At 42.7% G+C, this 25,826-nt stretch overlaps 1 protein-coding gene and 1 long non-coding RNA gene across 2 annotated transcripts; both read right to left on the bottom strand.

The window, feature by feature from the left end:
* Nucleotides 1–251: 251 nt before the first annotated feature.
* On the bottom strand, nt 252–6,271 carry LOC310684715 (phospholipase A2 inhibitor and Ly6/PLAUR domain-containing protein-like). Its single transcript, XM_083456200.1, has 5 exons — nt 6,201–6,271; nt 5,114–5,236; nt 3,259–3,408; nt 2,434–2,580; nt 252–1,485 (listed from the first exon to the last, which is right to left on the bottom strand). The coding sequence occupies exons 1-5, from the start codon at nt 6,247–6,249 to the stop codon at nt 1,331–1,333; spliced, it is 624 nt and encodes a 207-aa protein (XP_083312326.1). The 5' UTR covers nt 6,250–6,271; the 3' UTR covers nt 252–1,330.
* A 16,596-nt stretch (nt 6,272–22,867) lies between these two features.
* Nucleotides 22,868–25,229, bottom strand: LOC310684901. The gene is made up of 3 exons (XR_014514947.1): nt 25,153–25,229; nt 24,515–24,661; nt 22,868–23,250 (listed from the first exon to the last, which is right to left on the bottom strand). It is a non-coding gene; the product is annotated as an uncharacterized lncRNA (long non-coding RNA).
* Nucleotides 25,230–25,826: the final 597 nt, after the last annotated feature.

Genomic DNA, 25,826 nt, shown 5'->3' with positions numbered 1-25,826 from the left:
GACTACTCATTCAGCCCCCTCCCCCTCAGTATGTAACTAGCATTACAAATACCAAATGGGGAAAAGCTTTTACAGCTCTACAACTCCAGTGTATGAACTCTGTCATATGAGACTCTGTGTATGAACTCTGTGCAATGTATTTTGTTTTGTTTTTAACCTCTTTTATGTATTTTATCTTTTGTAATCTCTTTGGCTAAACCAATAAATAATACTTGCATTTGTATCTGAATAAACAGATCTGAGATCCGGCATTTTATTTCCCATAACCATTTATTTCGTATTGTAATGAACAGAATGAAAACTTAAGTATTTTTTATTGAAACATTGCAGGGTTCTTTGTAGTTATTATACACAATCCCCACACAACTGTCATGGAAATTCTACTCAATATCAATCCAGAGAAGATCCCAATGTATAGTTAGCAGAGTAAAAACTTAAACACGTTTCAGGATTCCCCCCACAATAGACCGGAGGCAATTAATATTTCATCCAGCAGAGTTTTACTGCTACTGAAGGCAAATGAACACAATGGTCACGTACACAATGCATTCAGGATTGGCACTGTCCACAAGAAATCCAGTTGCACCAGACTTTACATAAACTTACAATAACTTACAATAAGTCTAAACCTTAACACTATATACGGAACTCCACACCAGAAGAAAGAGATATAAAAAGAGAAATGAAACCCGGGCTCCTTCTGGCCTCTTAATATGACCTTAAAAAAGAGATAACATAAGCAGTTTAAGCCAGCTGTACTAAGCTTCTCTGAAGGAGTAACCTAAACATCATGACCCTTCTGCTTGTTTCTTTCATACAGAGAAGTTTCCAGAGCCCCCTTGAATTAATCAGAATAGGGAAGATGTCTGCAGGCAGAGAGCCTTCTCAGTAGTGGCGCCTGCCCTGTGGAACGCCCTCCCATCATATGTCAAGGCAATAAGCAACTATCTTACTTTTCAAAGACATCTGAAGGCCTCCCTGTTTAGGGAAGTTTTTAATGTTTAATGCTGTATTGTGTTTTAATATTCAGTTGGGAGCTGCCCAAAGTGGCTGGGGAAGCCCAGCCAGATGGGCGGAGTATAAAAATATTATATTGTTATTATTATACAACAGATCAATATTTTCTGCACCAAGAAATGCAAACTGACAATTCTGAATCCTTTTTCTCTGCCCCTTGCTTCGCTTTACTGCCACCAAAAGCAAAAAAGTAAGAACCAGAGATCCTGAGTCCTGGATTTCACCACTAGGCCTCTAATTCCCTCTAATTGCCATGAATTTTGGAATACACAAGGAGGGGTCTACACTGTCCCATTTACCCTTCATATTCAAGCTATTGTGAGATTCGTGAAGCATTATAACAGCTTTCTTGGATAACTAAAAGGAGAAAGCTCCCCATTGCAGTTACAACTCTTCCATTTTCACGGAGTGCACAAAAATCTGCTGTTCCACAACCTTGGAAAGTGAAATTGTGCTGCTCAATGATAACTAGGGAAAAAAGAAAACAAATGTTGACATGAGTCCTTTACCCAGGGAATAGGAGAGGATGCCTGTGATGCTAAAAAGGGAATTTTACTAAGTTAGTATTAAAATGTGCATATTTAAGAAATCTGAAAAATATCATAATTTCACTGGAACATGAATATACATGAATTCTGATGCACTATAAATCCTTGCAGTAATGGTCTGAGTTAGCCAGATACCGCTCATTGTCACAAAATTTAAGGAAATGTATTACAATCCCCTGAGCCCTGAATTAGCCCTGAGCGCTCACTGGAAGGACAGATCCTGAAGCTGAGGCTCCAATACTTTGGCTGCCTCATGAGAAGAGAAGACTCCCTGGAAAAGACCCTGATGTTGGGAAAGATGGAGGGCACAAGGAGAAGGCGATGACAGAGGACAAGATGGTTGGACAGTGTTCTTGAAGCTACCAGCATGAGTTTGACCAAACTGTGGGAGGCAGTGGAAGACAGGAGTGTCTGGCGTGCTCTGGTCCATGGGGTCCGAAGAATTGGACATGACTAAACGACTAAACAGCAAAATTACAATCCTTTTCCATAATATGTTTTTTCAGGAAGAGGAACAAATTTTGTCCTGGACTACATTCCAGTGGTGGAGAGATCCAGATGCAACTGGGGTGAAGCCATGAATGCACTTTTTACTTTTGTTCAGAAGGGTATTTTATATAAACATCTCACTCTCAATCCTTCTTCTGGACAAGCTAGTGTCATTATGAGAGTTTAAGGACAAAGTCCAGGTAGGCAGAACACTAAGGAAGGGTGCACAGTGGGGCCAGTGAAAGATGTGGTCCCTCTCATTTTTCCAGCAAGATGCAAGGGAAAGGGAAAGGGTGGGAAGGAGAATAGGAGAACAGGAGGGAGTCTGCATGAACCATCTGATGACTAGGCCCTTTCCCCATCTGAGTAGCAATGTTACCTCTAAAAAGTGATCCTTGAAAATCAACACACTGGGTCTCATTCTCAAGGCAGTTGATGGTCTTCTCACTTTTACACTTTTTCTTTCCTTTGGAGAAGCAGGCTGGGCACTTCAGGCCATTTTCAGCCAGCATCTTGCGGTCAGGAACTGCCAAAATCAAATGTATAGTGAGACTGTTAATGGTTTTGTCTGTTTTTGTATCTCTGTGTTATATTATTGTAACCCACCCTAGGCCCTTATAGTTTTGGTGGGGTAGCTGCACATACTCATGGATGAAATATAATCTGGACACAATCTGGGTTCAGGACTGAGCATGGGACAAAGTCACCATTGGTCTCTGAGATGAATGACCTTTGCCCAAATTCGGGTGGGGGGGGAGTGTGAACTTTCTTTTCTTTCTTGATCTCTCTGAAGGTTTTCATGCCATTGGTTATGGTGTAGCCTCTTTGAAATTATAGGATCTTAGATCCCTATTTTTATACAGAAATTATGTCTCTCTTCTGCTCTTCAGCAATAACCTGTGAGTTTCAGTGAACCGCCCTAAGACTACCAGGTATAAGGTTAGTGTTAGGCAACCCATCCCTTCTCAGGCAGAGCTGTAGTTGCCCAGTAGGTCCCTCTTTTTCACAGTTTCTCCTCATGCCTGCCTCCCCATCCTGCCTGACTCTCCACCTTGAGAGTCCCTAATAGTCTTGAGCTGCTCACCCTATTTGAATGAGGCACAGGTCCTCTGAATACTGCTGATTGACTAAGGATCCAGGCCTTGGCCAAATCCAGTGCACAGCCTTAACATGTTAAGGATTCTAAAATGATGCAGAAACTTACAGCTGAGAGTTGCATTGTTACACAGTTCCGTCTTGCAGCAGTACTTCTTCATCTCAAAGAATTTATCATCCACTGTAGTGAAGCTGTAATGGCCCGAGACACAAGAGCTGGATGGCGAGCATTTATTCAAAAGTTGCAGTCGGGGTTTCACTATGAAAAAGAATTTGAAAGAAATACCCAGTTTGGGGGTGGGGGCGGGAAATATGCAGGTCTATTGCTACTCAGGCACATTTGTTGCAATGGTTCCAATTTTTTTTGTATTGTCTGAATGAGGACCTTTTCAAACAATATACAAAGTGTTATTAAATTTCTCAGTCTAAAGTGATGGGCTGTTCCTTTTTTATTAATTAAAATATGTATACACCACTATATCATAGAAAGAAAAAATATCAAAATGTTTTCCAGCTTTAATGCATAAAGCAGACAATAAAAACTGTATTAAAAGTAAAGAAACTGATATCAATGTATATTTAATGGCTAGTATGGGCCACAGATTTTGGGGATAACATACAATTTACAGCGTGGGAGAAGTTATGGGATTGGGGTTTTAAATTTACAGCATGTTACATGCTGAAAGAAAATTATTTGAAAATGATGTAAATAGCAGTAAATTAGCAAAAATATACAAAACTGGGTCAATTGTATGTTAGAAATGTGGTGGACATGTAAGATAGTATTGGAGGTTCAGGAAATGATTTATTATGAGTTAAAAAAGGTTTAAAATAACTTTTTTATTTAAAACCCCCCCAAAGCTTTTCTTTTAGGAATCCTAGGTGCCGAAATCCCAAGAGAACAGAAATGACTAATTATGTATGCGACCACCGCTGCACGAATGTTATTGGCCCAGAGATGGAAAGAAGATGAACACCCTACTAGAGGAGAATGGCAGATTAAGTTGAGGGATTATGCTGAATTGACAAAAATGACTGGAAGAATCAGAAAACAGGAAGACTGGAATTTTAATAAGGAATGGGGAAAATTTATAGTGTATCTTAAAAACCATTGTAAACAGTCAAAACTTTTAGAAGGGTAAGCAGGGTGTCAGGGAACTGCCATCGGAGCAGGAGGGGGAGAGGAGGCTCCAGGACGATGGTGGAGAGGGTCCCAGTAGGGGGAGAGGTAGCCCATCCTCTGGGGAAGGAAATCAGTGTAACACCAGTGGAGAAGGGGGGCAGATGGGGGAATTGGAGAGGTGGCTCCAGGACTCTTCGCAGGAGACCAGCGGAGAGGGCATGAGTACTCCGTTGCCCACACCCACTTGAGCAGAAAACTTCTGCGCAGGCAAAGGGGGAGGAGACTGGGCGTCAAACAGCTTCTATGCTGGAAGAGGTTTAAGAAACGCCCACTGACGGATTCTGCCAGCGACTGAGGCAGCCACGGAACTTGAGGCTGTCCAGACAGAAAGGGTTCAACCAGGCAACCTAGCCAGGAGTAACGGCAACTTACGCACGAGCAACCCCTAGAACCATTACACAGGGATTTCTCATTAATGCAAATCAAATTGTCCAAGCTTGGAGATCAGCACCCAGATCCAGCCACTGATTGTGATCAGGTGATGTTAGGTTCCCCATTTTCATTTACAAACCATTGTTTACTTCAGGATTGGGAAGCTGTGATCCTCCAGATGTTGTTGGACTACCTCTCCCATCATCCCTGACTGGTGGCCAGGCTAGCTGAAGCTGATGGGAGTTCTAATTCATCTATAGTTGAAGTGCTACAGCTTCCTCAACTCACTTTTTTCATGGCTGAGTTGCCCTAGCATAGACTTCTATATGCTAGTAGAACCCTTAACGTTCAACAATCTTAACCTGGATCTAATCCAACAGCAAAAGACAAAAAGGCAGGAAAATCTTACTTATATTTGTACGCAGAACACTGGCAACACAGGAATATTTCTTCCAGTCACAAGTTGTTTTAAGATCGTCATTGTATGTCATTCCAGTATTGTTAAAAGCATATCTGCAGTCCAGAGGTAATACTGAAGACAGAAGCAAAAGTTTACTTCATGGATTATTATGATAATTAACATTATTATTAGTTGGTTTTGCGGTTTGCTTAATGAGACTAAGAGGAGGCGGTGATAGCAAATTAAAACTTTTAACTTAAAAGGAGTTCAATTTTAAAAGCATTTTAATAGAATGAAATGAAATGAAATGAATAAACACTCATTAATTAAAACTCTCGAAGTCGTCATTCAGAACACTGGCTGAATTATTTCCAAGAGGTGGGGAGGTGAACCTTCCCTTTCCATGGCCCACTTTTCCTCCCATCCAGACTCTCACTTAAATACATTTTATTCCCACTGTTTGGTTACAAGCTTAGATCTGGGTACAATTAAACTAAGACTCTCAGTGGCTACAAATCATGATGGCTATGTACTACCTCCAATAGCAAAAGTAAAGTATTTCCTCTATCAGTTGCTGGAACCAACGGTAAGGCAGAGTGCTGCTGTGCTGAGGTCCTGATTGTGAGCTTCCCATAGTCATTGGGTTGGCCAGTGTGAGGACAGGATCCTGGACTAGGAATTAACCAATCAATCAATCAATGACACTTGCTCTTAATTTGTATTTTTTCCAATTTATTTATTTATCTGCAGTCACTTCCTCCCAGAAGCTCAAGGCTGTGTGCATAGTTCTCCCCTCCCCATTTTATCCGCAGAAGATTCCTGTAAAGTAGGTTAAGCCAAGGTATAGTGACTGGTCTAGGATTCCCTAGTGAGTTTCATGGCTGAGTGGAGATTCAAACCCTGGCCTCCTGGATCCTTGTCTAACACTCTAATCACAACAGCACACGGGCTCTTTTAAATTCAGCTTCTCAGATTTCCACAACCAATGAGTAGTAATAGGGAATCCAGAATCCTCTGGATCCTCACCAGTGGGTTACTGTGGGTTAAGTGGGTTAATATGATCTGTTCCAAGATAATTAAATGTTCCCCATCTTACCTGCAGAAAGTGGGGCCAAGAGGAGGCATGCGCTCAGGAGTGCCTTCATCCTTCTAGAAAGACTCAGAACAGAGATGGATGCAGGTAGAGGCTTACCTGGAGGGATTTATAGGCCAAGGACTCATGGTGCAGGCAACACTTGGGAACAAATTGTTCAGTAAGGTCCGGGAATGGGTGTTGTTTGTTCACCACCAAGATAAAGAGGAACATACTTAAATAAAGTGCCTCTAGCTGAATCTGATACTGTGCTCCTCTGAGACTTTGTTGTTTTATGCAGCCAGGCTACTTCAGCTCCTCAATGCTTTTTTGTAATCTGCATTTTTAAATTCTTATTTCGAAAGCATGCCTGCCATTCAGTTTTATTAGGCTGTATCTACACAGCAATTTTAAAGCAGAAATTTTAAAGGAGCCATATATTGGTGCAGGGCAGCAGGGAAGGTGTCAACTCCCCTGGTATGGATACTGCAGGATCAAGGACAGCTCCAAATAAGCAACTTTTCCCAAGAAGGCTGCAATGTCAATTGAGGACATCGGACTGTGTCCCTCATTAAATTAGAACAATTAATTTTGTGCTTTAGTTGTTCTGCTGCAAGCACTGTTTGAATGGCTTGCAATAATGTTTTGAAATCTCTTCCCACAATGGCTGAGACAGCAAACCATATTCTTCAGTGCCTGGCTATAGCCCTCATTTGCTACAGACATGTGCACAATCTGCTAATACTATCACATCAAAGGTCTATGGGAAGTTGATGGCTCCTTGATGGATAAAGGTATATTCTGAGCCAGTGCCTCTGTCTTTGCTTTTACTTAATGTAGGGTCTTACCAAACTGGAAAGAACAATGTACAATCTTCCAGGCCACTGACCAAAGTGCAATGAAAGCCTCAAGATACTGCTCAGATACTGCACTTTGCCCAGCTGGCAAAACTAGACATACCTCAGGGCTGTTGAAAGGTGTCAGGGACACACTGGTAGGCACTGAATAGAATACAATGACTCCAAGATCATTACTGAGAGCTAATTAAATCATTTTACAGAATTTTGCCCCTCCTTGGTCTAATTGTGTCAGATGTCAGGACAGGGAGAGATACTTTGACTAAGCTGTTCAGTTTGGTGATGTAGTAATGGGGGACTTCAATTACCCAGATATTTGTTGGATGTCAAACTCAGCCAAGAGCATAAGGTCAAACAGATTCCTCACTGGCCTTGCAGACAACTTCATTGTCCAGAAAGTGGGAGAAGCAACAAGAGGAACAGCCATTTTAGATCTGGTCCTAACTAATGTCGATGACCTGGTTAATGGGGTAGAAGTGGAAGGATCATTAGGCGCAAGTGATCATGCTCTTCTGAAGTTTACTATACAACGGAAAGGAGCAGCCAAGCATACTAGGACTCAATTTCTTGACTTTAAGAAAGCCGACTTCATAAAACTTAGGGAAGTGCTGGGTGAGATCCCATGGACAGTAATACTAAAAGGAAAGGGAGTTCATGATGGCTGGGAGTTTGTTAAGAGGGAGATAGTAAAAGCACAACTTCAGGCAATACCAATGAGACGGAAACATGGAAGGTGCCTAAAGAAGCCAGGGTGGCTATCTAAAGAACTTTTAACTGAGTTAAGATTAAAAAAGGATGTGTACAAAAAATGGAAAAGGGGGGAAACCACCAAAGAGGAATTCAAACAAATAGCCAGCACGTGTAGACACAAAGTCAGAAAAGCTAAAGCACAGAATGAACTCAGGCTTGCTAGAGAGGTTAAAAGCAACAAAAAAGGCTTTTATGGGTATGTTCGTAGCAAAAGGAAGAACAAAGAAACAGTGGGGTCACTCAGAGGAGAAGATGGAGAAATGCAAACAGGGGACACAGAAAGGGCTGAACTCCTCAATGCCTTCTTTGCCTCAGTCTTCTCCGATAAAGAAAACAATGCCCGACCTGAAGAATTTGGAGGAAATGATTCAGCAGAGGAAACACAGCCCAGAATAACTAAGGAGATAGTACAAGAATACTTGGCTAGTTTAGATGTATTCAAGTCTCCAGGGCCAGATGAACTGCATCCAAGAGTATTAAAAGAACTGGCAGATGTGATCTCAGAATCACTGGCAGTCATCTTTGAGAATTCCTGGAGAACAGGCGAAGTCCCTGCAGACTGGAGGAGGGCAAATGTTGTCCCTATTTTCAAAAAGGGGAAAAGAGAGGACCCAAATAATTACCGCCCAGTCAGTCTAACATCAATACCAGGGAAGATTCTGGAGCAGATCATTAAGCAAACAATCTGTGAGCACCTAGAAAGGAATGCTGTGATCACCAATAGTCAGCATGGATTTCTGAAAAATAAGTCATGTCAGACTAACCTGATCTCATTTTTTGACAGAATTACAAGCCTGGTAGATGAAGGGAACGCAGTGGATGTAGTCTACCTTGATTTCAGCAAGGCATTTGACAAGGTGCCCCATGATATTCTTGTAAAGAAGCTGGTAAAATGCGGTCTTGACTATGCTACCACTCAGTGGATTTGTAACTGGCTGACTGACCGGACCCAAAGGGTGCTCATCAATGGTTCCTCTTCATCCTGGAGAAGAGTGGCTAGTGGGGTGCCACAGGGTTCTGTCTTGGGCCCGGTCTTATTCAACATCTTTATCAACGACTTGGATGATGGACTCAAGGGCATCCTGATCAAATTTGCAGATGACACCAAACTGGGAGGGGTGGCTAACACCCCAGAAGACAGGATCACACTTCAAAACGACCTTGACAGATTAGAGAACTGGGCCAAAACAAACAAGATGAATTTTAACAGGGAGAAATGTAAAGTATTGCACTTGGGCAAAAAAAATGAGAGGCACAAATACAAGATGGGTGACACCTGGCTTGAGAGCAGTACATGTGAAAAGGATCTAGGAGTCTTGGTTGACCACAAACTTGACATGAGCCAACAGTGCGACGCGGCAGCTAAAAAAGCCAATGCAATTCTGGGCTGCATCAATAGGAGTATAGCATCTAGATCAAGGGAAGTTATAGTGCCACTGTATTCTGCTCTGGTCAGACCTCACCTGGAGTACTGTGTCCAGTTCTGGGCACCACAGTTCAAGAAGGACACTGACAAACTAGAACGTGTACAGAGGAGGGCAACCAAAATGGTCAAAGGCCTGGAAACAATGCCTTATGAGGATCGGCTAAGGGAGCTGGGCATGTTTAGCCTGGAGAAGAGGAGGTTAAGGGGTGATATGATAGCCATGTTCAAATATATAAAAGGATGTCACATAGAGGAGGGAGAAAGGTTGTTTTCTGCTGCTCCAGAGAAGCGGACACGGAGCAATGGATACAAACTACAAGAAAGAAGATTCCACCTAAACATTAGGAAGAACTTCCTGACAGTAAGAGCTGTTCGACAGTGGAATTTGCTGCCAAGGAGTGTGGTGGAGTCTCCTTCTTTGGAGGTCTTTAAGCAGAGGCTTGACAACCATATGTCAGGAGTGCTCTGATGGTGTTTCCTGCTTGGCAGGGGGTTGGACTCGATGACCCTTGTGGTCTCTTCCAACTCTATGATTCTATGATTCTATGATTCTATGATTCTATGATTCTAAGATACTGCTCAGATACTGCACTTTGCCCAGCTGGCAAAACTAGACATACCTCAGGGCTGTTGAAAGGTGTCAGGGACACACTGGTAGGCACTGAATAGAATACAATGACTCCAAGATCATTACTGAGAGCTAATTAAATCATTTTACAGAATTTTGCCCCTCCTTGGTCTAATTGTGTCAGATGTCAGGACAGGGAGAGATACTTTGACTAAGCTGTTCAGTTTGGTGATGACTGTTCTAAGCCACATTGTTTTGAATTTACCCCTGCTAGTTATTTATACCCACTTGAAATCCCATCTACCATTTTCAAAGGATAAGAAGAACCTGGCTGTGCTCTTTTTTGCTCTTCAAGATATGGCAACCCTAACAGGAGGCATTGATGGCCACCAATTTAAATGACTTAAAAAGAGGATTAGAGAAATTCAGGCAGGGCAAAGTTACCCACAATGGCTATGTTCTACCTCTACTGTCAAAGGAAGTTTGCCTCTGAATACTTGGTACCTGGGAATTGCTGATGGACAGAATATTGTCGCAGTCGAAGTCAAGTCCAGCTTGCAGGGTTCCCACAGGGATCTGTTGAGATGCTGGACTTGAGGGGTGATTGCCCTGATCCAGCATGTTCACCTTATGTTTAACTGCTGAGGGACAGAGCAATACCCTCATTTCCCACCACCCAAGGTACATTTTAGTCACACACAGCACAGAAGGCACAGAGGACATTCTGCACTAAGCTGTCTATCTTGGGGTGCCCTTCGCTTTGCGTCATGATTTATGTTAGGACTACTTGTTATTGTTGTTTAATTGTTTAGTCGTGTCCAACTCTTCGTGACCCCATGGACCAGAGCACGCCAGGCACTCTTGTCTTCCACTGCCTCCTGCAGTTTGGTCAAACATATGCTGCTAGCTTCGAGAACACTATCCAACCAGCTCGTCCTTTGTCGTCCCCTTCTCCTTGTGCTCTCCATCTTTCCCAACATCAGGGTCTTTTCCAGGCAGCCTTCTCTTCTCACGCGGTAGCCAAAGTATTGGAGCCTCAGCTTCACGATCTGTCCTTCCAGTGAGCGCTCAGGGCTGATTTCCTTAAGAATGGATAGGTTTGATCTTCTTGCAGTTCATGGGACTCTCAAGAATTTCCTCCAGCACCAGACTTTCTTTGGGGGAGGAGGCAAGATGGCGACGGAGATAGCAGCATAGTCAGGTTCGCCTGCTTTTAATTAAGATTTTAAGTAGTTTTTTAGCCTTCTCGGACCCTAAATTTTACAGTTTTAATGATTTATTGGCTGCCTTATCACCTCACCACTGCCCCTGTTTTTCTTAGCTAACGTTTTATTGTTTTATTGACGACGCTGATAAACTGCTGGTTCTCTAAATGCCTCGCTGAAGAGAGGGACAAAAGGCTTTACTGACGGAGAACACCGAGAAACAAGGAGCTTCTGAAACTGAAGGAATCTGGTTTTCTTCCTCCTCCTCTTAGAATTCTCTTAGAATCTCACTCATTATTTCACAAAGCACCGGAGTTAGGTGCTTTGAAGACCTGCTTACCTTGGAAGTAGTCCCGCGGAGAACCCTCCTGCAACACCCGACGGAGCCAATGAACCGAGGTGAGATTTTTACTAACTTGTCCTTTACAAGATAAATAATGGTGACGACCAGGAGTGGCTGTAGAACACTAGGCTTTTATCGGAGTGATCTAAGACCTCTCTCTAAAGAGCAACCCTAAAGGGAGCTCAAATAAAAAGCTCTCGGCCCTTTAAGAATAAGGGTAAAGTCAAGCCGAGTGAGAATCAGCAGGAAACTGAAACTCCTCCCTCCTGCACTGAAGGGCCGGCTGTGCAGAGAGGGGATTGTGTAGAAGAATGCCACAACAAAGGACCAATAAAGCCCAAAGTAAATCCAAACATAATTGGCACAGCCACCGAAGTACTCCCAAAACAGAGACTTAAATCCCAAGCTTCTCCTGAACCATCCCGAGTCCGAGAAGTGGAAGAACTAATGTTAAAACAAATTGCAGAGATGTCTCCGGGAAATCCTAAAACATCAAGAGACTCCTGCTCCCAACTTGAGACAAATGAGGACGAGGACTTATCAGTTATCAAATGGCTTGTGCTTTTAACTGAGGATATCGAAAATATAAAATCTCACCTGGCCACCTGTACAAAAATCCTCACTATAATGATGGACACTTACAAAACTCTCTGTAGGGAATCCAGCGGGGTGACTGTAGAAGTGGAAAGTAATAACAACTCCCTTCCTACCACCTACAAAAACAGATCACCAAGGAAAGCCAAGAGATCTGGTAGGACTACTGCCTTGAAAAGGAGACCCTTAAGGGTAAAAAAGAGCAGAAATGTTAAAAATGTTAAGGCAGTGTGTTACAAAAAAATGGATTTTAAAAAGCTTTTTAATCTTCTCAAGGGTATCCCAATAACCGAGACCAGTGGGAACACTGAGAAACTTCTAACCAGGAAATCTTCTAAGCAAGAACATTCTATGAACCCTTGCCCTGACGCGACGATGGATTGTTTGGAATCCTTAACACCTAACTCCAAGCAAGACATTTTGATCCAAGATCCATGGTCTCACATTCTATCTGTAGATGAAACCAATCCCTCCAAGAAGAGAAATCTGACAAATCTAACAAATAAAAACTGGAATCTGGTGCTGTACCGAAACAAACTTGTTTTATCAAATTATCCTAAACCCCCAGGACTTCTGTCACAAGAAGAGCGTAAAGTCCATCTATTGAACCTTTTAAAGATCTATATGCTGGGTATACTTATCAACCCTACTGATTTGGCCCAAGTGGAATATCTATACTTTAATGGACTCCTTGCCAGAGCGATGGTCTCATTCTATGAGGGGAAACTGGCAAAACTAGTGTACAAATGTAGAGAACATCTGGAGACGAGTGGTATAAGAATCTCAAGGTACTTTAAGAATGAAGCACCTCCAATTCCACTTATCCCCCATATTGTAAATTTGCCAAAAACTCAACATGAGATTGATCAACACGTTCTAATTGATATAAACTCTGCGGAGGACATCTCCAAACATCCTACTGGTCTGGTTGCCAAGGACTCTCAAAGTTTGGACTTCCTTGGGCCCAGGTATGCGGAGAATCAGGGAATCGACCTAGATAGCTTTGATAATAACTTACTCCACTCCTATAGCATCCTTCCGCAAGAAGTTCAGAAAGAAATACTCCATAAAATTAATACCCTTTACTTCTGCCTGACAAAAGTGACGGAGGAACAGCTGAGATTACCTAAACAAAATATGCTTGATAGAGACTGTGGTCCAGATTCTGTCCCATGCTTATACCACCAAGAATTGGACCTGTGGGTTGGGAAGGCACCCACCCCTACCAGCCAACTGGTTGTTGCTGAGATGAATCCACTCCTCCATACTCTGGAGACGGAAATCCCATCACCAGACCCATCTATCATGCACCCCATCTCTGAGGCAAATATGATTACAACATCTGCCTGGGACAAAATGAGGGAACTCAACGAATCTGAATTAGGCTCTCCATGTAAAGTGCCCCATATGGGTCCACTTACTTGTAATTTTATCAACCCACTCGCTTCTAACGTGTGCAAGTTGAATAAATCCATAGATACCATCGAACCGGTAATAGAATCAGCTGAACCAGAACAACAAATGAGAGACGACTCCACTTTACTTTTAGCCCCGAAGAATGATCTGGTTGAAGACCCGACAGGTCGTATTAACAAAATTATTCAAACAACTAATGATCACTCAACTAGTGACACGATACCTGTTGACTTAATTTCGCTCTCTCTAAGTAATACCACCTAATTCTACCATCTGGCTCTGAAAAGTCGACTATCTTAGGCCAAACATCTGCCTTTAGCGAGACGAGTGGCACGACTTAACAGCCAAACCACCCCAATAAATCTAAACAGTTGGGATGTATAGCACGATTGCCACCTTCTCAAAGGAAAATTACTGATTTTTTTTGAAGCTGAAACTCCCTCAAAGTTAGAATCCCATTCCCATATGACCTAATTACCTAACGACCAACCCAGCCACCCTTCGATGTCATTTTTATGCTGGAATATTGCGGGATGGAGGGGGAAGAAATCTGATCCAGACTTCTTAAAATTTGTTAATTTATTCCAAGTAATTCTCCTACAAGAAACTTGGGAAGAGGAGGTGATTGACATAAATGGATACGATACCATTTTGCTTCCAGCTAGCCCCTCTCTTAAAGGTGGATGCCCTAGGGGAGGTTTGGTAATAGCCATTTCCCTCAAACTGCAAGCAAAACTTACACTTGTCAAATCTTCCTCTCCTTACGCGATTACAGGATTGATTTCAGGAGGGAAATTTCAATTACTGGTAACAAATGTTTATTTCCCCCCTGGGGGGCAGGTAGTGGATCTCCATTCCAAATGGGAGACACTTGAAGAACACCTAACTCACTGTTATACTAAGTTCCCAAACATTTCAGCAGTCATGGGAGGTGATTTTAATGCTCGTACAGCTGCAAACTGGGAAGCGCTAGGCAAGGCCAAATAGTGGGTCATACCTGATCACCAGAACTTGGATTTCTCCCCCCATATACAGAGAAAATCAAAAGATAATAGGGTTAACGAAGCGGGAACCCTTCTTTATCAGCTGATTTTACATCTGAATTTGATAATTTTAAATGGAAATTGTCCCCCGGATATTCCGGGTGAGTTTACTCATTTGAGCACACTTACAAATAGTGTTCTCGATTATTTTATTGTTTCCAGAGATTTATTCCCAAAATTTTCTTATTTTAAAATAGAAAACATCCAAATGAGCGACCATCTCCCCTTGAGTGCCAAGCTTTCCCTTGACTGGCAGCCCATCAAGTCTAGACACCCCATATATATGGGAATTAATACTGCAGAACAAGTGAGAGCAATAAAATGGTCAGTAACTCAAGACCAAAAATATATGGAATTCTTCCAACGAGAAAATTCAAACTCATGTTGTTTTAGATTCAGATCTGTACGGGCATGAACAAATCATTAATTCATTCTCTTTGCTTACAGAAGATCTTATGTCCTTCTTTACAGTACCAGCCATCCAAGTAAATCGGGCCCATTTTAAGACCGGTGCCCCCTGGTTTAACTTAAAATGCAAACAAGCTAGACGACATCTCTGTGCCATTTACAATGAATATAAATCTTCTGGCGCCTTAGTATTACCTAGGAAATACCAACAAGCAAAAACAGCATATAAGCAAGCCCAGAGAATGGCTAAGCAAGAGTGGCAACAAAATCGCTGGCAGGCGCTAATAGTCGCCTCTGGTACAGGTACCTCACTGCCATTTTGGCAATTGGTTAATAGAAGATCATGGAGATATCCCTTAACAATAATTCCTGCCCTGGTCTGGGAATCCTTTTTAAGGAATTATTTTGCGTCACCAGATTCCAATACCAATGCCCTTGATGATGTATTTGACCATCTCCACATCTGGCCTCCTATTGACCCCGATGAAATCTTGAATTTAATCTCTAAACTTAAAATCGGCAAAGCCCCTGGGCCAGATTTGGTTCCGGCGGAAGCTATAAAACTACATTCTGACTGGTGGGCAAAAATCCTGGCTGTTACTTTCGATGCTATTAATGCAACTGGAAGAGTACCAAAAATATGGAAGGACGCTATTATAATTCCAATATATAAAAAAGGCTCCCCAGACAATCGGGAGAATTACAGGAATATTAGTTTATTGTCAATAGTTGGAAAGATATACGCACGTGTCAGAGCTGGCTCCTGGTCCCAGCTCACAAAGGACCAACGCTAGCCGGTAGTAAAGTATCAAAGTCTTTATTGAAGAATAGTTTCCATTTCCAAGCCTCAGCGTCCCAGCTCTACGTCTAGAGTCTAGACCGGCGAAGCTCCGTCTGAGTCTCCGCCCCCTGTACACCAGTTTAAGACTCTAATCTTACTCCACCTCTCCCTTCTCTCCTTTCTCCTCTGGGTCCTGCTGCCCCCCGGGGTCTCCTCCCTCCTGGACTCCTCTGACGCAGACGTTGACCCTCCTGACTCCTCCCGCTCTCTCCGGCGGGCTTTAGGACTTGGCTCCCTACCCGGGCTGCCAACTGTGCCGCCTTCCTGTACATTTGAACTTGGCGCGCGCGCGCGTTTAACCTTCCTCTTGACCGTTTCCTCGCTCCCTGACGAAGGCGTGGTCAATCCTGCCTCATGTTCTCCCGCTGGTAGCGCGCCGCCTGATCCCGATGCCTGGGACTCCTCCCCCCTACTTCCCTCTGGTGTGGACGCTGGTCCAGATTTCCAGCTGCTGCTCTCTGAGTCCCCTCTGGCCCCTTCTCCCTGACGTGCCCCCCTGGGTACTCCCCTTGCCCTGACCATGGGAGCCCCTTTTTGTGAATCCTCTGATTCACTGAACAGACTCAGAGACCTCGGATCGCTGTCATCGCTGACATTTCCTTCGGACTCCTCCCCTTCGCTCTCCATTTCCTCCCTCTCCTGTGCCTCTGCTCCTGAACCCCTGACAGCACGTTTTCTGCTGAATAGACTTACCCACTGGGCTGAAGAAAAGAAACTGATAGGCCCCGAGCAAGCAGGATTCAGACTGAACCAGTCAACTACAGACCATGTTTTAGTCCTGCACCATCTAGCCCGGAAATACTCCTCTTCAAACCGAGGCCAAACTCTGTGCGGCTTTTATCGACCTTGAGGCGGCATTCGACAGCATCCCCAGAAGGTTACTCTGGGAAAAGTTGGCCCGATGGGGAATTGATAGAAGACTTTTATGGTTAATAATCCAGCTGCATGAGGGGTCGGCTGCTAGGGTGAGAATAACCCCAGCCGGCGACCTCACTAACTCTGTGCCCATCAACAGAGGAGTCCGGCAAGGATGTATTCTAGCTCCTTTTCTTTTCAATTTATTCATTAGTGACATGAGGATACCATTGGCTGAATCCCAGGAAATCACCCATGCCCCCCACCTCGCAAACTATCGCTGCCCACTATTACTCTATGCTGATGATGCTGTGATCTTATCCTTCTCAAGAATTGGCCTCAGGAGAGCACTAAAATTCTTTGTTTCATATTGTAAAACAAATTCACTCACTATAAATCAATCTAAATCAAAAGTACTAATCTTCTCAGAAAGTCGGAAATCCTATAAGTGGCAATTAGATGGAAAACCTATTGAACAGGTCTATAAATTTCAATACCTGGGAGTTTTTCTCCAATACAATCTGGGTTGGAAGGCCCATATTGCACATATCTTAAACAAGGCCAAAGCCCTATCCTTTGCGCTTTTGCGCTTTTTCTTTTCGGACGGGGCTCTTCATGTTCCATCTGCCCTGAAAGTATTCAAGGCTAAAGTAATTGCAACATTGGCATATGCTGTTCCTTTATGGGGGACCGCAGTAAACTTGATGCCCTTGGAGGTAATTCAAAATCAATTTCTAAGATGACTGCTAAAACTTCCTCAGTGCGTTAGTAATGCAGCTATTCGCTTAGAATTAAAAACTACATCTTTAGAAAATACTCTTTGGAGGCGCAGGCTTTGCTACTGGTTGTCCTTAAGGCATAGGCTCCCGAATCTGTATTTGATCCAATGCCTCTGGAGAGATAATTTTCCCGTCCTAGGGGCAAAAGAGATCCATTCTAAAGTAGTGACCTATGGATTGTCTCCATCAGAATTATTGGAATTGGACCTAGCCACAGCAAAAAAAAACCTCACTCAAAAACTTGAGGAGATTGACTTACAACAAAACATCATTTTAGGCAGTGGCACTTGCTCACCATTAAATTTTGGCATAGTGCCCTCACAGCAGATACCATCTTATTTGACTTCTTTGTCTGTAGATATGCCTTTATTAAGGCAAGATTTAACGCCTTTCCTTCCAATGTCCTGATTAATAGATTCTCCAATGGTCGGATCTCAGCGGTGTGTGTATGTGATAATAGATCTATAGAATCTTTACAACATATACTATTCTGTTGTCCACTACATTCAGTTTCTCGGATCAGATTTTTGTCCCCTTTATTATTGGAAATCTCAGGTGACTCTTTGGAAACACAGCTAATGCATTTATTGCAAGATTCTGATCCGAGTAGATCCCTTTCTATTGCCAGATTTCTGATAACAGTATTAGCCTATAAAATGAAAAATGGATTACTCTATGACTATTGATTATTGATTTTGTCTAAATAATACTGATTTATACTGATAATTTGATATTTTAAGCGCTATATTGTTTTTATTTTAATGGAATTTAGAAATTTATGGTCTGAGATGTACTTGATTTTAACGTAATTTAATTTATTAATTTTATCTTGTTATACCTGTGTTGCTGTATGATGTATTGAATATGGGCCTATGGCCGTAATAAACTATCTATCTATCTATCTATCTATCTTCCTCCAGCACCATAATTCAAAAGCATCAATTCTCCAGCGATCAGCCTTCTTTATTGTCCAGCTCTGGCTTTGGGAAGAAGGGGGTAGTACTTAGGACCCTGTCAGAATCCTCACACCTTCTTCCAGAAGCTGTACAAATGCCTCCTTTTACTGCTTTTTTCAGACCAGAAAAAAGGGGCTTGCCCAACCCTTGCACTGTTCCCACACCTCTGCATTGTTTAGCCTAGGCAGTAGTCTAAACCAAATGTGCAAAGAAGAAATATATACAGTGGTGCCCCGCAAGATGAATGCCTCGCAAGACGGAAAACCCGCTCGACGAAAGGGTTTTCCGTTTTGGAGGTGCTTCGCAAAACGAATTTGCTATGGGCTTGCTTCGCAAGATGAAAATGTCTTGCGAGTTCCTGCGGGGTTTTTTTCATCCCCCCCCCCTTTTTCCCAAGCCGCTAAGCCACTTAACAGCTGATCCGCTAAGCCGCTTATCAGCTGATCCGCTAAGCCCACTAAGCCGCTAATAGCGCTAATCCGCTAATGGGCTTGCTTCGCAAGACGAAAAAACCGCAAGACGAAGAGACTCGCGGAACGGATTCTTTTCGTCTTGCGAGGTACCACTGTACTCAGAAAAGCCCTCATAATGGCAGAGTGATCAAAAGCCAAGGAGTAATGAACCAGCAGGTGACCTATGGAAGAAGAAAGAGTTGACTTGGACAGATTTATGGGCCAAGGAAATGTACCAACTAGGAAGGACTGTTCCAGTGAGGAGCAGGAAGCTATGGAAATAGAGAGTTCATGCTTTCCCATAAATCCTATATTTCTATATTGTAACACAAAGCTCTTCTTTCATATTGGATGCAATCTTTCTAAGGAACTCTGTGGGAGTCAGCCAGATGCCTCTTCCAGTCCAACCACACCTACATTGTCAGTGAACAGGTACTTTAAATGAATATGTTTGTCTCTCGGGCTTTATGATAAAACTGAACTCGAAACAACCTACTCCTAATGAGGCACAAAGTAATCAAAAATTAGCATGTCCCACACAAGCTCTTCCCAGAAATCAGGAGAACCTGGAACCTGCTTGTATCCATGGGGTCATTCAAGTTTGCACTGGAGGTTTTGTAGCTTATCAGTAAGTTCTTTTTTATGCAGTCATGATGGCTACCTTCCCTTCAGTATGAGAGCCATTAAGCCTATTAATACCAGTTGTTGCATATCACAGTGGAAGATCATAGAATCATAGAATCATAGAGTTGGAAGAGACCACAAGGGCCATCAAGTCCAACCCCCTGCCAAGCAGGAAACACCATCAGAGCACTCCTGACATATGGTTGTCAAGCCTCTGCTTAAACACCTCCAAAGATTCCACCACACTCCTTGGCAGCAAATTCCACTGTCGAACAGCTCTTACTGTCAGGAAGTTCTTCCTAATGTTTAGGTGGAATCTTCTTTCTTGTAGTTTGGATCCATTGCTCCGTGTCCGCTTCTCTGGAGCAGCAGAAACCAACCTTTCTCCCTCCTCTATGCGACATCCTTTTATATATTTGAACATGGCTATCATATCACCCCTTAACCTCCTCTTCTCCAGGCTAAACATGCCTAGCTCCCTTAGCCGTTCCTCATAGGGCATCGTTTCCAGGCTTTTGACCATTTTGATGTGCCCCGGAAAGGGATGTGTACTCACTGATGGTTGCCACATCTCTTTGAGGGTCAGAAAGTGGTGTTAAAATACACTAGCTTAAATTAAGTCAGATTTGTTGTTTTCTGTGGAGGTATTTTCCCAAGTGTTCCCGAATTCTTAAGTGACCTTCTTCTATGATCTTTTATTCCTATATGGTAACAGGGTTCTTACTTCACAGTTGTTATTATTATTATTATTTAATAAATATGTACTTTGTACTTTTCGTGCTTATTTGGATACAGTGTTGATTCAAACCAGAATCTCAGATCTCTTTGTGCATCCTGGGTGATATATTTTGCTGGAGACATCGGGCAACAGCTCCTGCATTCTGGGTCACCCAGATGTCCTTTGTAACCACAGGTGTCTCCTGGACCTGAAGGGAAGAATGGCTAGCAAGAGGGCAATCCTAATATTCTGGGAGTTTGGCCTTTTCTTGAACAGAAATCAGAAGCCAACAAGAGAACAAGCTCTTAGAATGATGGGTCCTTTTCATAAGCTACAGGAATGAAAAGTGACCTGTCTTCAGTGATCTGCCTTCTGAATAGCTTTCATCTACATTTTAAACAAACACACTTTACTCTCTTCCCCATATTTCTCTTTCCCCTCTCCTTCCTTCCTCTTTTCCTTTCCTTTCCTTTTTCTCTTATTTCCCCCTTTCTTTTCTCCTCTCTTTCCTACTTTTATGCTGTTCTCTTTTATAGACCCTAACATTACCATGTTTGCAAAAAACATTGATGAAATTGCTTGCATCCACTGGAAACTTGACCCCTCTGTTGCTGCAGATGAATCTCAAGGGGTATGCAGAGCACAGTCTAGCCCTGTTGTGTTCAAAGAGTTTTAGTTGGTCAAAAGAAACAAAGATCATCAAGCTGGAGGCAAAACAAAATGACCGCCTCAGTTTCTCTCTATCTTTTGTGGTTGGCTATCTTTACTGTATTTTGTTCTGAAGTTGTTCTATGGGTTTTCGGACCTCTATAAAGATATATATATATATATATATCCACAGGAAACAAGGAATGGAGGAGACTAGCAGCACCTCCTAATTTTCCAAGAGCCCACTGAAGAGGTGACCTGATTTGGGAGAGGAGGTGTAAATCTGGTTTCTAAGGAGTGCAGCTGTTGCTGCCACTGTGGCAGCAGCAATGGGCAAGGAATTCCTTGCAGGCCAGATCTGCTGCCCCTATAATGATCTCTGGCAGGCATGCAGCCTCATAAGCGGCAAGGACTCTCTGTCAGTTTTATGTAAGTTTGTTTACAAGAAAAACACATCCAGAGTATGGCGTGCCACAGACAAAGCACAGCCTCTTTCTTCTTTTTCTCTCTCGCTCTGCCAGTGAAGTCTGGGGCCTGCCTCCCCCAGTTCGTCTCTGGGCACACTGCCAAACCTTCGCACTGAAATGTCAGGAATGCCAGCCATCTTTAATGGATGCCTGCCTGGCCCTCTCCTTCTGATCCTTCATTCCATAGCGTGGTGATCTAGTTGCAGAGACAAGCCTGTACCATGCTCTCTAACGAGGAGAGTGCACATCCTGGCCAGCTCATCCAGTAAGTCCCCATTAAGCCCGGCTCGATACAACGCCACGAGGGGCTTCTCCCCCCACTCCAGCTGTTGCCACCACATATTGAACTCCGCCTAAAATTGCATCACTGTTCTACTCCCCTGCCTCAAATTAAGCAATTGCCTGGAAGCGGCAGTCTGCTTCTGGGGGTCTTGGAACATCGTATCCATGAACGCCAAAATCCCGCCTTTCTTCTTCTTCCCTTCCATTGCTCTTAAAGCTTCTCCACTCTCCTCATTCAGGGACTGAATGGCTGGCCTGTCTCTTCCCCAGAGGGATGCGGGTGGCGCTGTGGTCTAAAACACTGAGCCTCTTGGGCTTGCCGATCACGGGGTGAGCTCCTGTTGCTCTGTCCTAGCTCCTGCCAACCTAGCAGTTCAAAAGCACACCAGTGCAAGTAGATAAATAGGTTCTGCTGTGGTGGGAAGGTAAATGGCATTTCCGTGTGCTCTGGTTTCTGCTACAGTGTCCCGTTGCACCAGAAGCGGTTTAGTCATGCTGGCCACATGACCCAGAAAGCTATTTTTGGAGAAGCGCTGACTCCCATGGCCTGAAAGCGAGATGAGCGCCACAACCCCATAGTTGCTTAATCGTCCAGGGGTCCTTTACCTTTTTTACCTTTCTTCCCCAGAAGACACCGCCTCAGACTCTGGCTTATCTGATGGTTGCCTGGCTTCCAACACTTCCTCTCTTCCTCTTGAGAACAAGCAGATAATTCTCTGGGAAGGAGGGGTGGGCTGTCCTCTCTAAACTCAAACAGACAGCTTGCATCTGCAGAGTTAACCCTTTGCTAGCTCAGCTCAATTTCTGAGGCTGACTCTCCTGCTGTTCTCTGGGGGGCCATGTTCCTAACGACCCCTATCAATCCAGCCACCTAAGATGGTCACCACACCTTGCTTCATGGGTGGGACCATCCTGCATCTTGATATGCCAAACTACACATTCAACCCCATCACTATGTAACCAGCATCACAAACACCAAATGGGGAAAAGCATTTACAGCTGTGACTCCAGTGTCTGAAGTCTGTCATAGTTGAAGGATGCTATCACCGGATTCCCTTTGTAGAAAAAGTTTGCCTACATGGAGATAAGGTTCTGAAATATTTACCCAACTATTTGCTGGCTTGTCCCATCTATGAGGACTTAAGAGAAGTTTTGTTCAAATATTTAAACCTCCCAAATGAGAGATGGATTGGGTATATGATAAAACTTTTTATTAAGGGACAAGTGCCCATACACCTCTGAAAAAGTGGTCTGTTCTGCCTTTACAGTGACGGTTATAAGGAGAAAAAATAATTCTGCTTTTATCCTGTTTTATGTATTTTTGATTTTGTAATTGCTTCAGCTAAACCAATAAATAATAATTGCATTTGTATCTGAAACAGAACTAAGAACCAAATTTTTATTTCCCATAACCATTTATTTTGTCTTGTAATGATCATAACGAAAACTTAACTATTTGTTAATGATACACTACAGGGTTCTTTGTAGTTAGAATCTACAACCCCCACATTTTGACCCATTTTTCATTGCCCCTTGCTTCCGTTTACCTCCACCAAAAGCAAAAAAGAAAGATCCACAAATCCTAAGCCCTGGATTTTACCACTAGGCCTCCAATTCCCCCTCATTGCCATGGATTTTGCAATACACAAGGAGGAGGTCTACACTGTCCTATTTCCCCTTCATGTTCAGGCTGGTGTGATATTCCTGAAGCAGTATAACATCTTTTTTGGGTAATAAAAAGGCCAAATTCCCCAGATCCAAGTGTTCTTCTGTTTTCCGGGATGGCACAAAAATCTGTTGTTCCACAACCTTGGAACGTGAAACGGCGGAGCCTAGCAAAAGCTGAGGGAAAAGAAAACAAATATTGACATAAGTCCTTTACCCAGGGACTAGAAGATTCTGCCTGTGACAGTGAATGAGAATTTTAATTAGTTAGTTTTAAAATATGTATATTTAAAAAATCTGAAAAATATCATAATTTCATTGGAACATGAATATACAAAATTTTCAACATCAGAAGTTAAGGTAAAAAAAAACACTCATATGTAATTCAGAATTGCCATCATACCCAAAGGAGTCTCAAGACACAAAGATTATTAGTAAACAGGTTATATTTATAAAATATAATGAAATTAGAGGATCTGAAAACAGGCCTAATTAACAAGATTAACCAAATAAAATTCTTGTGTGCATGTCAGGTGCAAAAAAGAAAAAAGAAAAAAAGGAGATGAATTCTATCCCTACCATCTCCTGGGCATGTTAAAAGCTGCATGCTGTGGCCACACAGCAAGATTTGAAAACAATACTCCCTTCCCTGGTGTGGGAGCCTTGAGTGTTTGAATCTGGCATGAGTCAAAAGTGTGATGCAGCCACACACAAAAAAAAGCTGGAGGTGCACTTCATTGTCTCTCAGGATGGTTCGATGCCAACTGAGCCTTCCTCATTGCCCCACTGTGATCTAAGCATCCACAGAATCCTCCTTTTATTTTATGAGTTTCATGTTAAATACAGCTAACATGAAGTAGGTGAAAAGGGGGGACTGCAACAGCCAATCAGGAACTCCCCTCAGAATTCTTACTCAGCCCTTAGAAGAGAAATTTGCAAAGCCCAGGCTATAAAGGGCAGGAGAAGGATAAGAAGAAAGAATGTAGGGCAGAAGCAGCTCGAAGGGCCTTGATTCTGCCTCTTCCTTTATGGGGCAAATCAACCCAGATTCCCTTCCCCCGTTCATTCCAAATACCCACTTCTTTTCAGAAAGGAGGGATTTGGCAAATTTGTCTTGTCTCCAAACAGCATTACTCCTCAAAACTATGTTGATTGGGAGGTATTCATCTAAGGCTGGATCTAGACACATCAAAAAAGCAATTCAGTTAAATGCATTGCAACCTTCATACAAGCAAATGCGATTGACGAAAGACAGGATTCCATCAAGCCATCTGGTGTCACAGTGTTATAATGAATAAAAAGTGCTATATCTTTACTAATGTAGCTAAATCATGACATCAGCAAAATGATGTATTCTTGTGGAACTGAGTATAACAGGAGGGAGTTTGCATGAGCCAGCCAATGGCTAGGCCCTTTCCCCCTGTCTGAGTAGCAATGTTACCTATATGAAGAGCTCCTTTAAAAACAACACACTGGGTCTCATTCCAAAGGCAGTCGATGGTCTTCTCACTTTCACACTCTGTGGTTCCTTCGGAGAAGCAGGCTGGGCACTTCAGGCCATTTTCAGTCAGCACGCTGTGATCAGGAACTGCCAAAATCAAAAGTATAATGAGCATGTTAATGGTTTTATCTGTTTTTTGTACATGTTTTTTGTACATGTATATTATATTATTGTAATTCACCCAAGGGCTTTACAGCTTTCGTGGGGAACCTGCAAGTATTATTTTGAAAATAAGATTATCTAGACCCAATCTGGGTTTAGGATTGACATTGGGACAGATTCAGGACAAGCCTGGTTGGAAAGGGAACCCATCCCTTCTCAGGCAGAGATGTAGCTGCCCAGTAGCTTCACAGTTTCTCCTCATGTCTGCTTCTTCATCCTGCCTGCCTCTCCACCCCTTGAGAGGCCCTAATAGTGCTGCATGGCTTAACTCATATAGCCATCTGGGGCTGTCTCACCCCATTTGAATGAGGCTCAGGTCCTCTGAGTACTGCTGATTGACTACCTATCCAGCCTTTGGCCAAATCCAATGCAAAACCCTAACATGTTGTGGATTTTAAAATTATACAGAAACTTACGGCTGAGAGTTGCATTGTTACACAGTTCCGTGTTGCAGCAGTGCTTCTTCATCTCAAAGAATTTACCATCCCCTGCAGTGAAGCTGAAATTGCCTGAGAGACAATTGTCTGATGACGTGCATTCATTCAAAAGTTGCACTCGGAGTTCTACTATGAAAAAGAAATTGAAAGAAATCTCTAGATCTGGGGAAAATATTCAGGACTATTGCTCCTAAGGTACATTCATTGTAATGGTTCCAATTTTCTTTGATGCCTGAATCAGGACCTTTTCAAACTAACCATATGGAAGGTATTATTAAATTTGGCAATCTAAAGTGAGGTGCTATTTGTTTGTTTGTTTAAACACGTGTGCACTGCTATAACATAAAAGGAAAAAATATCAAAATGTTTTTCAGTAATAATACATAAGAGATACAATAAAAACAACATTAAAAGTAAATAGATAGATATCAATTAACCAGTGTGGCATTGAATGGTCTCTTTAAATTTGACGGTTCATTATTGTTCCACAAGATGTGTATTTCTTTAAGGGCCAGAGCAAATAACGTGACCTAGTTTTACAGCTGTGAAGCAGTATAGCAGGTGCTGTTAAGTAGCACCTAGCTCTCTCACTACCTTGGTGGATGGGTCATGCTTATTGATATATTATAATTAATGTAAAAAGAGTTTTTGTT

Source organism: Podarcis tiliguerta, assembly GCF_965153285.1.
Source record: "Podarcis tiliguerta genome assembly, chromosome: 8".
Classification (NCBI taxonomy): Eukaryota; Metazoa; Chordata; class Lepidosauria; order Squamata; family Lacertidae; genus Podarcis; species Podarcis tiliguerta.
The sequence above is the reverse complement of the archived record's forward strand: the minus strand, read 5'-3'. Positions and strand labels throughout refer to the sequence as shown.

Bases quoted from the DNA above. Each gene is read 5' to 3' on its own strand.
- LOC310684715 (XM_083456200.1), bottom strand. From the start codon at position 6,249: ATGAAGGCACTCCTGAGCGCATGCCTCCTCTTGGCCCCACTTTCTGCA. The intron at 5,237-6,200 runs GTAAGATGGGGA...TTCTGTCTTCAG, and splicing joins CTTGGCCCCACTTTCTGCAG to TATTACCTCTGGACTGCAGA. The intron at 1,486-2,433 runs GTAACATTGCTA...TTTTTTCCCTAG, and splicing joins TCAAGGATCACTTTTTAGAG to TTATCATTGAGCAGCACAAT.